Here is a 12,446-nt window from a genome sequence, read left to right as displayed (position 1 = left end):
AAAAGAAAAAGAAATAAAGATGCACTAGAAAGAATCTTTATTAGCAAGTGGAAAAAGTGATTAAGTTTTAAAAGGAAAATTACTTAATAAAGATCTTGGGAATGAACTTTTTGAAACGAAGGATTTGAGTCTTGTTGATTATAAAAAAGAGAATAAAAATGATAAAAGAAAAAAGATTAAAAAAAAGTAAAAAGTATTATGTATTGAAAATAGTGGTGGCTGAAGATATACATTTTTACTTTTGACATATAAAAGTTATTTTATAATCTGATGTATAAAAGCTATTTTGAGATCTGGCGCATAAATATTAATTGATTTTATTTCTTAGACATCTGTGTGGTGATCTTAAAAAGAATATGCTAATTTTGTAACACTAGGAATCTAAACGTTTCTAAAGTCAAATTTCAGGGGTTAATTTGTTATTATCACTATTATAAAAGCTGATTTTTAGATTGAGATTGAAAAACAAAACATCAGACGCATTTGAGTTGATTGGTTAAAAGGAAAGACCGAAGAGACAGAGATGCATCGAGTGGTAGAAGAGGAAGATGAGGAACGCAGTCGTCAAAGGAAGATGGAAGAGGCTCTCGAAGTCAAATCCCTCCGCCGGATTATTAGTGCCTATCTCAAGTATACGTCTATCTCTATTTCTTTTTCTTATTTTTTTTTTTCTTAACTTTCAAATTTTTCTCTTTGCTTTTGGCTTTGGCATTTTTGAAGCAAATTCTACCCATGAATTTGGCAAATGTAAAGATGGTGGCTTGTTGCTTAGAGGGCGCTGTTCTGTTTGAAAGAGATATTTTAGTCTATTTAAAATTCTTATGCTTAAATAATGTTTATATATATGTGTGTATTAATATTTTTGTTTTAAGATATACTGATATTTCATTTGGGTTTCTTATGCAGCTATCCAGATGCTGCAGAAGAGGATGTAAAAAGATATGAAAGATCTTTCAAAAAGCTTCCACCTGCTCACAAGGTTAAGATTTTATTTTTTGTTTCTTTGACCACTTTACTAATTCATTTGCTTAACAAGCTGAAAATTAAAATAATGATATTAGAATTATTCAGTTATATATTTAAGCCAGTATATGAAAGTTATCAAGTCATAAGAGAACTTAGAGTTTTGCCAAACGATATCAAAGTGAACCAATTATAACTGTAGATTGCAAATTGATGTCAAAGTTGACCTAGGAGGCTGGCTTGTTTGGTGGATCTTTTGAGGTGCTTGCGTCTGTGAGCATATGTGGAGTGTGTTTCACTTATATCTTAATTTTGCATATGTATCTGCATTTGCTTGTGTAGTAATACCTGCTTTAGTTTATTTTGGGCTTCCAATGTTACCCATCCCCCAAAACCAGTAATCAGTTATCTTGATATATAACCAGATAAAGACTTTATAAAAAAATGCATAAAATTTGACAAGTAAAACATGAGTTTATTTAATTGAGAATTACATCAAAACATTCCTATAACTGCATCATTTTGACCTTCATGATTCTACATCACTATGTGATCTGAAGAATCTGCTCCTAGCATATGGCATTTGAAGAGAAGGGATATTGAACTTGAATCTTAGTTTTAAATGGAGTTTGTTACACAAACTTGTTTAGGTACTTGTGGATTATCTGGCATTGATAAATTGTATGAACTGTTGTCAAATTATTCTCCTTTCTGTACTGGATAATTCTCCTTCTTCATTTGCACATCTTTTGATTAGCTTGTATATTTGTAGGATAAAGCTTTCTGCTACAACTAGTCAGCTGTTATATGATCCAAGTCCTTGTGAACTAACAGTTTATGCATATTCCTACCCAATATCTTAAGCAGCAAGTATAACCATCAATTCTAGGTCACTTTGTGGCATGTGCTTCATGTTGCCAGGTCTCCAGTAATTATGTTGTGGATTATTGGGATAAGCATTTCTGTTTCTTCTAAGATACGTAGCTTGAATGATTAGAATAATATGCACACCATTAATCCGCCAAGTATTTCACTTTTATATCCATTCCTGGTGTTTCTTGTGTTTTACAATCACCATGTATAACAAGGTGCTACTTTCAACTTCTATGCTTGGTAATGCGCGCAGGTTTTTTTATTATTTATTTATCTGATTTCTCTTCTTTAGGTTCTATTGTCATCTGTGTCATTATTTACACTTACTTCCTTTTGTACGTTTTTCAGGCATTAGTACCACACTATGCTTTGAAGTTTCAAAGGCTAAGAAGGTAATTCTCCATCCTCTTATTGGTATTTAGTTAAAGTCATGATTTCTGGACCTTGCAAAATATAGCTGATTTTATGAACCTATGCATGGTAAATCGATTTAGGAAGCCATATTTGAGGTCTAATAAAACCAGCTGAACATTCTTGTAATGTAAAACAGGGTAACCTAAATTAGATTCATGTGGAATATGCGAGTATAGATTTATATTTTGTTGGCACAAGAAAATTTGGTCTACCCAGAAGCAGCACAAAAAGTATGAAGAGGTTGGCTTGGTACAAGGGAGATTTTTGCCTTGATTTCAATTTGGATTGATCTAATCTGGATAACTTCCTATCTTTATTTACTGTAGTATCTGCTGACCTAATGGAGGGAGAAAATTCCTTTTCATGATCATTCAGGTTTTGGTTCTTTACCAAAGTATACTCTTAAGTTCCTGAGGAATAATGTTAAGAGGCAATTTGATTGTAGAATGCAGTTTTATGTTTACTCTCCATTTTCCTATTACAGTTCATTTTTCCTTTTAACTGGAAATAAGAAATTTTATCTATTTATTAATTTTTATTTCTCATTCTCTTTTACTTTTTATTATATAATTTACTATATTTTAGGCGTGCAATTAGCATAATAGGATGAGCATTTACAGCCATAATGTAGTTCTTGCTATGATGTTAGAGATGGTCCCCATAATAATATGTTAGACTGTATGTATTGATAATGCGCATTTTTGAATCATTTAACTTGCAGGTTTTAGTTTTAATAGGAAAGCAGTTTAAAACAAGCTTCAATTTTCCAATATTTCAGACATCAGTGTGTATTTGGAAAACCAATAACATAGGAAAGCTTCAACTAAGAGCTCCAGTTTCGTATATTTTAAACTTGTCATTTTTCACTGAAGTTATAATCCCAATAAACTAACATGTGGAACTTTATTTACTGTTATGTCAGAAGCTTGATTTTAGGTTAGCATTGATTTTCCAAAATCATTGTTTTTGATGTGCCTTGTCTTATTATGATTAAGCTTGAAAAGTGGTTGTAAAACAGGTACATTATTCAAATGGTTGCTGAAATTTTGATTAGTATTCTTGTGTTGCAATTGGGGTACTTCTACCTAATTCCAATGAGATTCCCATGAAAATCTCATTGGGAATGGAACATAACATGTCATTCAACATATTTTAGCACAAAATAATATGTAGACTAAAATTCAAACTAAAGAAACCTTAATTTGTCTTTTCTATTGTTCGAAAATCAATTATTTAAGGCCAAATCAAGTTTTCAGAGAGTTTTTTGTCAGAATCAGGTGAAAATATAATTGCAACAAAGTGAAGTTTATTCATATTATTAGACTAAATTATAGTTTGTGACCGTTGTGAGAAAAACATACTTGTGGTATAAGATAGAAACTGAAGACGGTTAAGAAGATTCATAGTTGAAGTGATTGTAGAGATAAGACACTGTAAACAAATTACATAATATTCGAAACTGAGGGGCTTGAAGTGAAAGATTATGACCTCTTTATATTCCATAATATTCAGCAAACATGGAATTATAAACTAGTCTCTCTCTCTCTCTCTCTCTCTCTCACAACTTTTTTTATAAGTCCATTCTTTTGGGATTTGGCATATTTTTGGTATTGAGATGAAATTTTTTCATTACTTCTTTAACTCTCAATTGTCCTATAATGTTATTTTCTTGTTTGATATAAATGTGCACCTTTTTCTCCTGAACTTATCCATATCCTAGGACTTGATTCCTGTCTGTTGTACTGCATGATCCCCATTGGTAATACAACCTTTGATCATTGACTGACTGCTAAAATTTCCCAATATCAGTGATGTTTCTCTACATGGAGTAGTGACCTCTGTAGTGCCCATATGATGATAGTTTGAGGGGTCCAGTGGCGTTTAGATTGCTCTTGCTTTGTCTATTTGTTTCTCTCTCTCTCTCTCTCTCTCTCTCTCTCCTTTGGACATTCATGAGACCTATATCGCATTATTCCACGCCTAGTTTTCTGGTCAATTTAGGTGTATTTGGCTGCCTAAGAGGCTACTATGCCATGCTTGTCCTAATGCGTATGCATAAGATTGTAATTTGCAACTTCTAGAAACATAGCTTTACAACATACGTTAAAATGAATTCTTGGTTACCGTGCATGTTAAAATGAATTCTTGATTACCATGCATCTTTGAATTGTGCAGGTGTATTTCTATGAATTCGTACTTTATATACAACATGCTCCAGGTTAGTCTCAGTTTCATTTCTGCTTTGTCAATTCTCTCTTCTATGCTTTTTGTCATCTTCCTTTCTTTGGATATTTTTAATACTTAATATTTATACAAGTTATTTAGAGCATTGTAATTGGTAATTGCTTTTTAGGCATTTGAACCTCCCTTGGATATGAGCCAAGACATGGATGGTTGTGAGGACTCACACCTTAACCATGCCCCAAATGATCATGTCTTCTCTAGTCAAGAGAATTGCTGCTCGTGTCATTCTGCCTCTGTTACTGGAAGAAAATATTGTTCCAAATCTGATGGAGCTTGTTGTGGACAAGAGAGCAACATAATAGGCAAGTCATCGGATGGGGTGACTACCAATGAGGTCTCTGTGAAACAGTGATGTGCTTTGCATAATGACTATTGAATCTGTAATTTCTGATTGATGCCATTTATGTCCTTTTCATTTAGAAGTTTGACTTCTGTAGATAACAACAGGAGGTGCAAATTGAAGGTTGCTGTGTGCCTGCTACAGAGAGCCAACAGGCATGCTTGCAAAATAAACAAACTACAGCTGACCATGTCGAAAATGATTGTAGTGATACCAATGGAAATGTAAACATCTTGCTGCATCTTATTTTACTTAATAGAACAATGTTAAGCATTTTATGTGGAAATTTAGTAAATAATTAAAGAGCAGAATTAATTAATTAGACACTGCATTTTCTGTGATTTAAGTTTATCATAAATCTCTCTCTCATTCACTCTCTTGTAGCAGACCCATAAATCTAAAATTGATGATTCCTAGGATCCGTCTGCTATGTGGGGAGTGGGTAGAGGGAGTAATAGAAGACGTAATTACTAATGCTTTAACCTGTAGATGTTCTAGACATTCTTGGCATGAAGTAATCAGCAATCATAAATTGTCTTAGTTATCTGTGGAAGGTCTGATACTTTATGCATCTTGACCTTGATGTCTCTACATCCTTGCTTGAAACCAGGATGTTCATTTTTGGAAGGGGAGTTCTACTTGAAACATAAGATATTTTATATTAGCCCATTAGTGTTCATATGTATCTTCTAAAGGGGAAGATGCTGATAAAGGGTGGCTTTATGCCACAGTCTGGGGTAGCTGCAAAGTTAGTTCTGTGAATTAAGCGTTAGGGCTTATTTATTCATATGTGAATGTGATTGGAGTTCAACATGCAAAAGTTCTTCCATTTCTTTCTAGGTTCATTGATTGTGAGTGGTATTTTGTAAAATACATATGAAATGCTGTGGAGATCCTTCTTCATTCTCATTATTCTTTTATATGATACATGTATTTATTTATGGTTCAACATATAATGCAATATTTACTATAATTATCATCTCAAATGCCTCCGTTTTACATTCAGGTCATGTTGTCACACCATGATTGGCTGGATCAATCGCTTCGGCTGCATGTTCCCTTGGTTGATGTTGATAAGGTATATTGCTTATGTTGTCAGTAAAAAACTATTTGTACGAGCCTTTTTACTTTTCAATTATGAATAAATTATTAGGATTTTGTGTTCTTTTACCTGGGTCACATGTGATTGACATGACCATCCAAGTGTATTCTATTTGATATTATGCTGGTTTTGTGTCAGACTTGCAAATCTGAGTACAGAGCTAATATTGAAGAAGATTCGAGGAGAATTAAGATGGACATTGACTGACAAAGATGTTTAACTAGTAATACTAATGCACTGGCATTATTTAGGTATTTGTATCTTATATGGGGGAGTTTTTAAGGCCATAGATGAGGAATACATGTAAAGCTGGAATATCAGAGATCATATCAGAATGCTAAAATTAATTTTCAAGTCATTTGTATCTTAAGAATGAATTTATTAAGGGAGGTGATATTTCTAGTATTTAGATCTTAGGAAGGCCATGAACTAAGTGGAGTCATCCGCTGGTAAAAATTATATTTTGTGAATATCAGTGTGTGCAAGAGAGCAAGTATTACATCTTATTTGAAGCTTATCCGATTTTGTGAATGTTTGCTGGGATTTTTATTTTAGCATTATTGGAGTGGATCACATAGCATTTTAGAAATTCTTACAATAGCATTCTGTAACTTTGGCATATTGTGTCAATCTATTTAAGAAAGCAATGGGAGCAGATGAAGAGGGTAAGTCAGATGTAGTTTAGAAGGAAAACATGTGGTTTGCTACTAATTGCTGATTTGGTGTCCTGGAATAGCTGCAGAGTGTTATAAAGTTCAATGGATTTATTACAAAATCAACTTTGATGTGTTTTTCATTTGGAATACTCGTTTTCAGGTGTGAAGCATAGGTTTTGGCTTACCTAAGATGATTCAAATAGCAGTCATCTTATTGTTTGACTTTCAATCATCAGAAAATTATTTGGCTGAATTATTTTAACTTTACTATCTTATGCACTTATTTCATAAAGCCAACGAGGCTTAAACAATTAGCAAAGATCTGGACTTGTATCGTTCATAGATGTCAGTGCTAAAATTTGATTATGTTAGCATTTGACCGTAGCAACTCAACCCAAACTAAGTCTAATTAGATAGTAGCAACACTATCTATGAATGTATGAAAGCATTATATGTTCTAAGTACTTATTACATTTTACCTTCATGATCTGTAGTAATTAACCTTTCAATTATTATGATTTATTCCAAGTGATGTAGTGTGTTCCTGTCATGTCTGAGAATAATAATCTGGACAAGTCAAAGTCGGGCTGCACACCTCAGAAAGAGAAAAAATGGTCTTACTTGTTTACTGCCCTTTCATGATTAGGCTAAAGCACATATATACACAACTATAGGAGTTTTGGTTCAGAAATTATAAAGAAAAGCATCTCAGAGTTGCAAACTTGAGCACATAAGATCTCTGCATCTCTTTTTCACTATAATGGATACAGATATTACTGTCTCATACCCCTCAACCTTCTTCCTCCTCTCTGAAAATGTATTTTAGATAGAACTTTTTGTAATAGAGTTGATTTTTTCCCTTTACTGACCTTTTGACAGGTCCGATGTATAATAAGGAATATAGTAAGAGACTGGGCCGATGAGGTAATTCTTCACTGCTTTCAGCTTTCTAACTTGCTGTCTACAGTATGCCATTCAACTTAATTTATGCTTGCACTTTGTTATGAATCTCAATACAGGGACAGAAAGAGCGTGACGAGTGCTACAAGCCTATTCTTGATGAGCTTGATTTGTTATTTCCTAATCGCAGTAAGGAGAGGTACATGATTTTCCTTTGCTGTCTTCTCTTGATAGCTATAACATTAAGAATACCGTTTGATCTGCTCATGCCATTTGTAATTTGATCTACAACTATAAATTCTGTTGAACAGTCCTCCTACATGTTTAGTTCCTGGCGCTGGTCTTGGACGGCTGGCCTTGGAGATTTCATGTTTGGGTATGTGTTAGATTCTTTATCACAGATATACACAACTTCATTATGCACCTAACCTTTCTTGTATCATGATACAGGTTTTATAAGTCAGGGAAATGAATTTTCCTACTATATGATGATATGTTCAAGTTTTCTTCTTAATCAGTAAGAACTTAACGTTACAATCTAATAATGCTTGCTTATGCCTTTTTTTTTTTCTAAAAAGAAAAGATGTGCAAGTATCTGAAAGAGTTAATTTCTCCTTTATAATGTGTGGTTTAATGTTTTCAGCACTCAGACTGCTGGAGAGTGGACTATATATCCTTGGATCCATAGCAATTGCAATTTACTTTCTGACAGTGACCAACTTCGTCCTGTTTCAATACCTGATATTCATCCAGCAAGGTATGGATACCATTTTTCGTTTTTCTTTCTTTATCAGTGAAAGGCTTTGGCGGTTGGATTGTTTCATCAACACTTTGTAAGTAGCATGACACTTCGACACTTAAAAGTAGAGAAACTATGGAACTCTTGAAAGATAGGTTGGTGCAATTCCCATAATTAGTTACATAGTTATTGTTAGGCAGCAAAACAACTTTCTGAATGTTTTAATGAAATAAAAAATTCTGAAATATTACGAAGACCCTCAACTACCTAAACAGAAAACTTGTAAGAATCAAAATCCTCAATTGCATAACATACAGAATGACACGTAGGAAACTATATAATTGGGCTTATCTTTGTCATTTTTATTCTTCCCCTTATTTATATCTGTTTAGGAATTTTGAATTTTGGCTGTCAATGGAACTATTCCTTTTGATCTTATGATGAATTTATACTTTACTTAAGGTGAAGTGTTGGAGGCTTTGTTTAGGTCTGTCACGTGTTTCACGAAAGAAGGGGGGGCCATTCCATTGTTTCCAGAGTTTTTGAATTTCCTGTTGACCATACAGCTTCTAATGGTCTTTTAAATATTTCCTTATATTTATCCTATACCAACATTGCCATGGTTGTTAGGCATGCTCAGACATCTATCTAATCTTTACATGTTTCATGTTACATTGGAATCTGGAAAATGGTTTCTGTCAGGCTCATCTTAAACGATCAAATTTATTTTATTTGTAACTATGCTTATCAGGGATATTTCTTTTCTTTGTATTGTGTTTCATTTATGATGATATTTGGCCATTGTGCTAATTCTGTAAATGTTTAATGGGCAAATAAAGACATTGGATCCAGATGCAAAATAGGCACTGTTAAAGTTTTAGGTTTGTATGATTAATTCATATGCAAGAACCTTTATCCTTGTTGCGAAGTTTTCTCTCCTAATTGAAGAATGAAAATAGTATTTTGCTACCAAAGAGATTTCCTTGATGCAATTGGCCTGCAATATTAGGACTACTCTTTTTCTATTATATTATTGAATATTCTTGCTAGCAGTGCAGGGATCACTGAAGGTTTTTCTATGTGTGGTGGTGACTTCATTGAAGTATACAGTGATCCAAGTCAAGCAGGTAGGAGAATACATCATCTTGTTTCTCACCAAATGTGCTGCTAATATTTATTAAAACCTGAGGCACTGCAGATGGAAATACGACTTGATTAATTCATCAGCAGTTTTCATTTTCTGCTCTTGAATTTAGGCATATCAATCTGATATGGAAACTTAAATGTATTAATAGTGTCTCTTGCAAATTGATGGATCATGTGACATGACAGTAATTGCATGTTAGAACTTTGTCCACATAACTATGGAACTACGACAATTAAGATCAACACATACCTTTTAATTTTCTGTTGGACTTGCGTACGAATTGCAATCGTTAACCCTTATGGTTGTAAGCCAAATACTTCTATACTAAAAGTGGTTTCCACTTGTTGGAATCTTTCTTATTTCTTGTATGTGTATAGGAAGAAAATATGGGTGCCCTAGTGTATAGTTCTTGGGAAAGATAATGATGCAATCTAGTTACACTGATATTGGACTAACTTCATACATATTTAAGGCTGTGTATCAGAAATTTTATTTTTTTGAAATGTTCTATTTGCTATTCTATTAACACATGGGTAACATGCTTCCCTAGTTTGTGATTTATTTTAAACGTGTTAGGGGGCTTAAATCATGTTCCATTTCAGTGTCCTTTTTCTTATTTGTTGCAACCTATTATTTTGTCAAATCATACACCAATTTAAGCTATCTATAATTCATGAGGTAACACATGTTTCTGGAATATGGTGTCAATTATGTGTTATTTGAGATCATGATATATCATATGAAGATCTGCCACAAATCAAATTTGGGCTAGAAAACCAACACAAACAACAATCTAAACAGACCAAGCCCCGTGGAAGCTTGAATTCTATGGGCATGAGAGAAGGTTTATTGTGCTTATTATTGTGATTCCATAAACAACTAACGGAAGGTTTTTTTTTCTGATTTTTAAGTCCTGATTTGCTAAAATTTGAAATGTACACTGAAATTTTAAAGATTTTTATTCCACATAAAGAGGTGTTAGTGGCCGCATACATACCTGGCAATGAATATAATCTCATAGGCTGCTTCGACTTAAAGCAAAGTGAATTCACTTCATGTGAATGCAGTTTCATACTTGCTTAAGGTTTCTAGCATAAAGAACATTTAATTGGCATATTAACTAAAATCTGGCTGATAATTGAGTAGGGCAATATCTGCAGGTCTTTGCAAGCTTAGGTGGACAAATGCGTTATACATTTGCTTCTTGTCCAAAGGGATTCCCTCCAGAAGTTTTTATTTCAATTTTTGATTTAACCTGGTGTTCTTTTTGTTTTTAAGACCTGTTTGTCACACACCAAGATGACGGTAGTTACATATTGATCCTGCTACATTTGTTGTAGTAAATTCTTATGAAGGTACATTTTGTCGCATGCAGGAGCTTGGGATGCAGTTGTAACTTGTTTTTTTATTGATACGGCACACAATATTATTGAATACATTGAAATAATTTCAAGGATTTTAAAAGATGGAGGAGTAAGTTCTTGTTTGGATTAATGTGTCAAAATTCTTTTACTAAGTTCTTATTTGGATTAATGTGGCAATTCTTTTATTTTGTCCTTGAATTAACTCGGAAATGTGATCCAACAACAGGTTTGGATAAATTTAGGCCCCCTACTCTATCATTTTGCAGATATGTATGGGCAAGATGTAAGCGTTATTACCTCGATGTGCTCACTTATCCTCAAGTTATGTTGGCTGATAAGACAAGGCTGGTTCTTCTTGTTTTAACTTTATCCTTTTTCCCATTTAGGAGATGTCCATTGAGTTGAGTTTAGAAGATGTAAAGAGGGTTGCTTTGCATTTTGGGTTTCAGGTGGAGGTAAGTTCATCTCTATAAAATTTATATTTTTGTGATTGCTGCCTTAATTTGCTGACCACCTGTAATTCTCAGAAAAGAATTGTTTTAAATTTGACTTATTTATGAATGGCAGAAGGAAAGCAGAATTGAGACAACGTACACAACAAATCCTCGGTCAATGATGCAAGTAAGCCTCATGCCATGGCATTTTAAATTCTTGACTTGCACTTCTCTCTGAACTTGTGTAATTTAACTAATAAGGGCAGTCTAAATCTATGGTGATTCCCTGAAAACATCGTCTGCATCTGCATGGTATAGATTTGCGTTTATGAATGTATGATTAGAGCTCATTCAAGTAGGCCTGAAAACTGTTCGATTAAGAAAATGGGAGGCTTGTGCCAAAATGCAGCTTTTTGTTTATACTACCCTCAAACAAGTTCATGCACAGCTCATCCATTTGTTCTGCATGTAGTCTTGGGTGTGAACCTACCAGATCTAATTGAAGTATATATAGGATTAGCTCAATCCAAGTCCTTCATTTTAAATCTGATTTTTATACTTGCAGCTCTTTTGACATGATATTTAAGTTCAGGCATTTTAACTTTGATCCTTTATGCAGAACCGGTACTTTGCCGCATTTTGGACAATGAGAAAGATGTCAATGGCAATAGAGAAGCAGTCTGCATCATAATTACTCGCTCTTGTATTACATAATACCTAAAATATGCGCATATATTTCTTTGATTAAGGTTTAGTTTGGAAATTATTCATATTTACTTGTATGCTTTTAATTTGTTTATTCATCAAACACTACAAATATTTCAAATGAGCTGAAGATTTAAATTATTAGAGATCTTTCTATAAAATCACTTATAGTATCTCCAGCAGCTCGGCACGGAGCACATGATCCAGGAAACCCAAACTTCACAGGTATTACAATAAGACATGAAGTAATGGCATAATATTCTTATCTCCAAAATTATGGTCAAACACATTAGCAACCACTTCATACTTCTGCTCTCCCTTGGCCAGCTTCTTGCTCGGGTAGTGTATCTGTGAACCTTCTCACCATTCTCTTGGGCCAATATTGCCTCCAATGGGGGGATTGGTCAGATGGTCCTTAATTTTGTCAAAGATAATTTGACACTGCTCGTCCCATTGCTCAGGCTAATGTTTGCTCAACAATTTCGGGTGCAGGAAGGCAATTGTTATAACATGGACGCCAATTGTCCATAAATCAGGTGTGGTGCGGGAAGAGCAAGAAGTGCAT

At 33.8% G+C, this 12,446-nt stretch overlaps 1 protein-coding gene across 2 annotated transcripts; it reads left to right on the top strand.

Moving 5' to 3' along the window:
• Window positions 1-317: 317 nt before the first annotated feature.
• LOC8270530 (carnosine N-methyltransferase) lies at window positions 318-12,027 on the top strand. Of its 2 annotated transcripts, XM_048369558.1 has the most exons (18): window positions 320-630; window positions 907-979; window positions 2,185-2,228; window positions 4,426-4,468; window positions 4,604-4,828; window positions 4,942-5,058; window positions 5,841-5,912; window positions 7,472-7,516; window positions 7,612-7,691; window positions 7,804-7,868; window positions 7,943-8,009; window positions 8,136-8,249; window positions 9,285-9,358; window positions 10,754-10,851; window positions 10,969-11,025; window positions 11,129-11,197; window positions 11,310-11,363; window positions 11,796-12,027. In XM_048369558.1, exons 1-18 carry the CDS (start codon window positions 524-526, stop codon window positions 11,865-11,867), a joined length of 1,476 nt encoding a protein of 491 aa, XP_048225515.1. In that variant the 5' UTR covers window positions 320-523; the 3' UTR covers window positions 11,868-12,027. The 2 variants fall into 2 exon arrangements, with proteins under 2 accessions (XP_048225516.1, XP_048225515.1); XM_048369559.1 differs by lacking the exon at window positions 4,942-5,058 and having other exon boundaries at window positions 318-630.
• The last annotated feature ends 419 nt before the right edge of the window (window positions 12,028-12,446 follow it).

This window comes from Ricinus communis, chromosome 10, assembly GCF_019578655.1.
Source record: "Ricinus communis isolate WT05 ecotype wild-type chromosome 10, ASM1957865v1, whole genome shotgun sequence".
Taxonomy (NCBI): domain Eukaryota; kingdom Viridiplantae; phylum Streptophyta; class Magnoliopsida; order Malpighiales; family Euphorbiaceae; genus Ricinus; species Ricinus communis.
The sequence above is the reverse complement of the archived record's forward strand: the minus strand, read 5'-3'. Positions and strand labels throughout refer to the sequence as shown.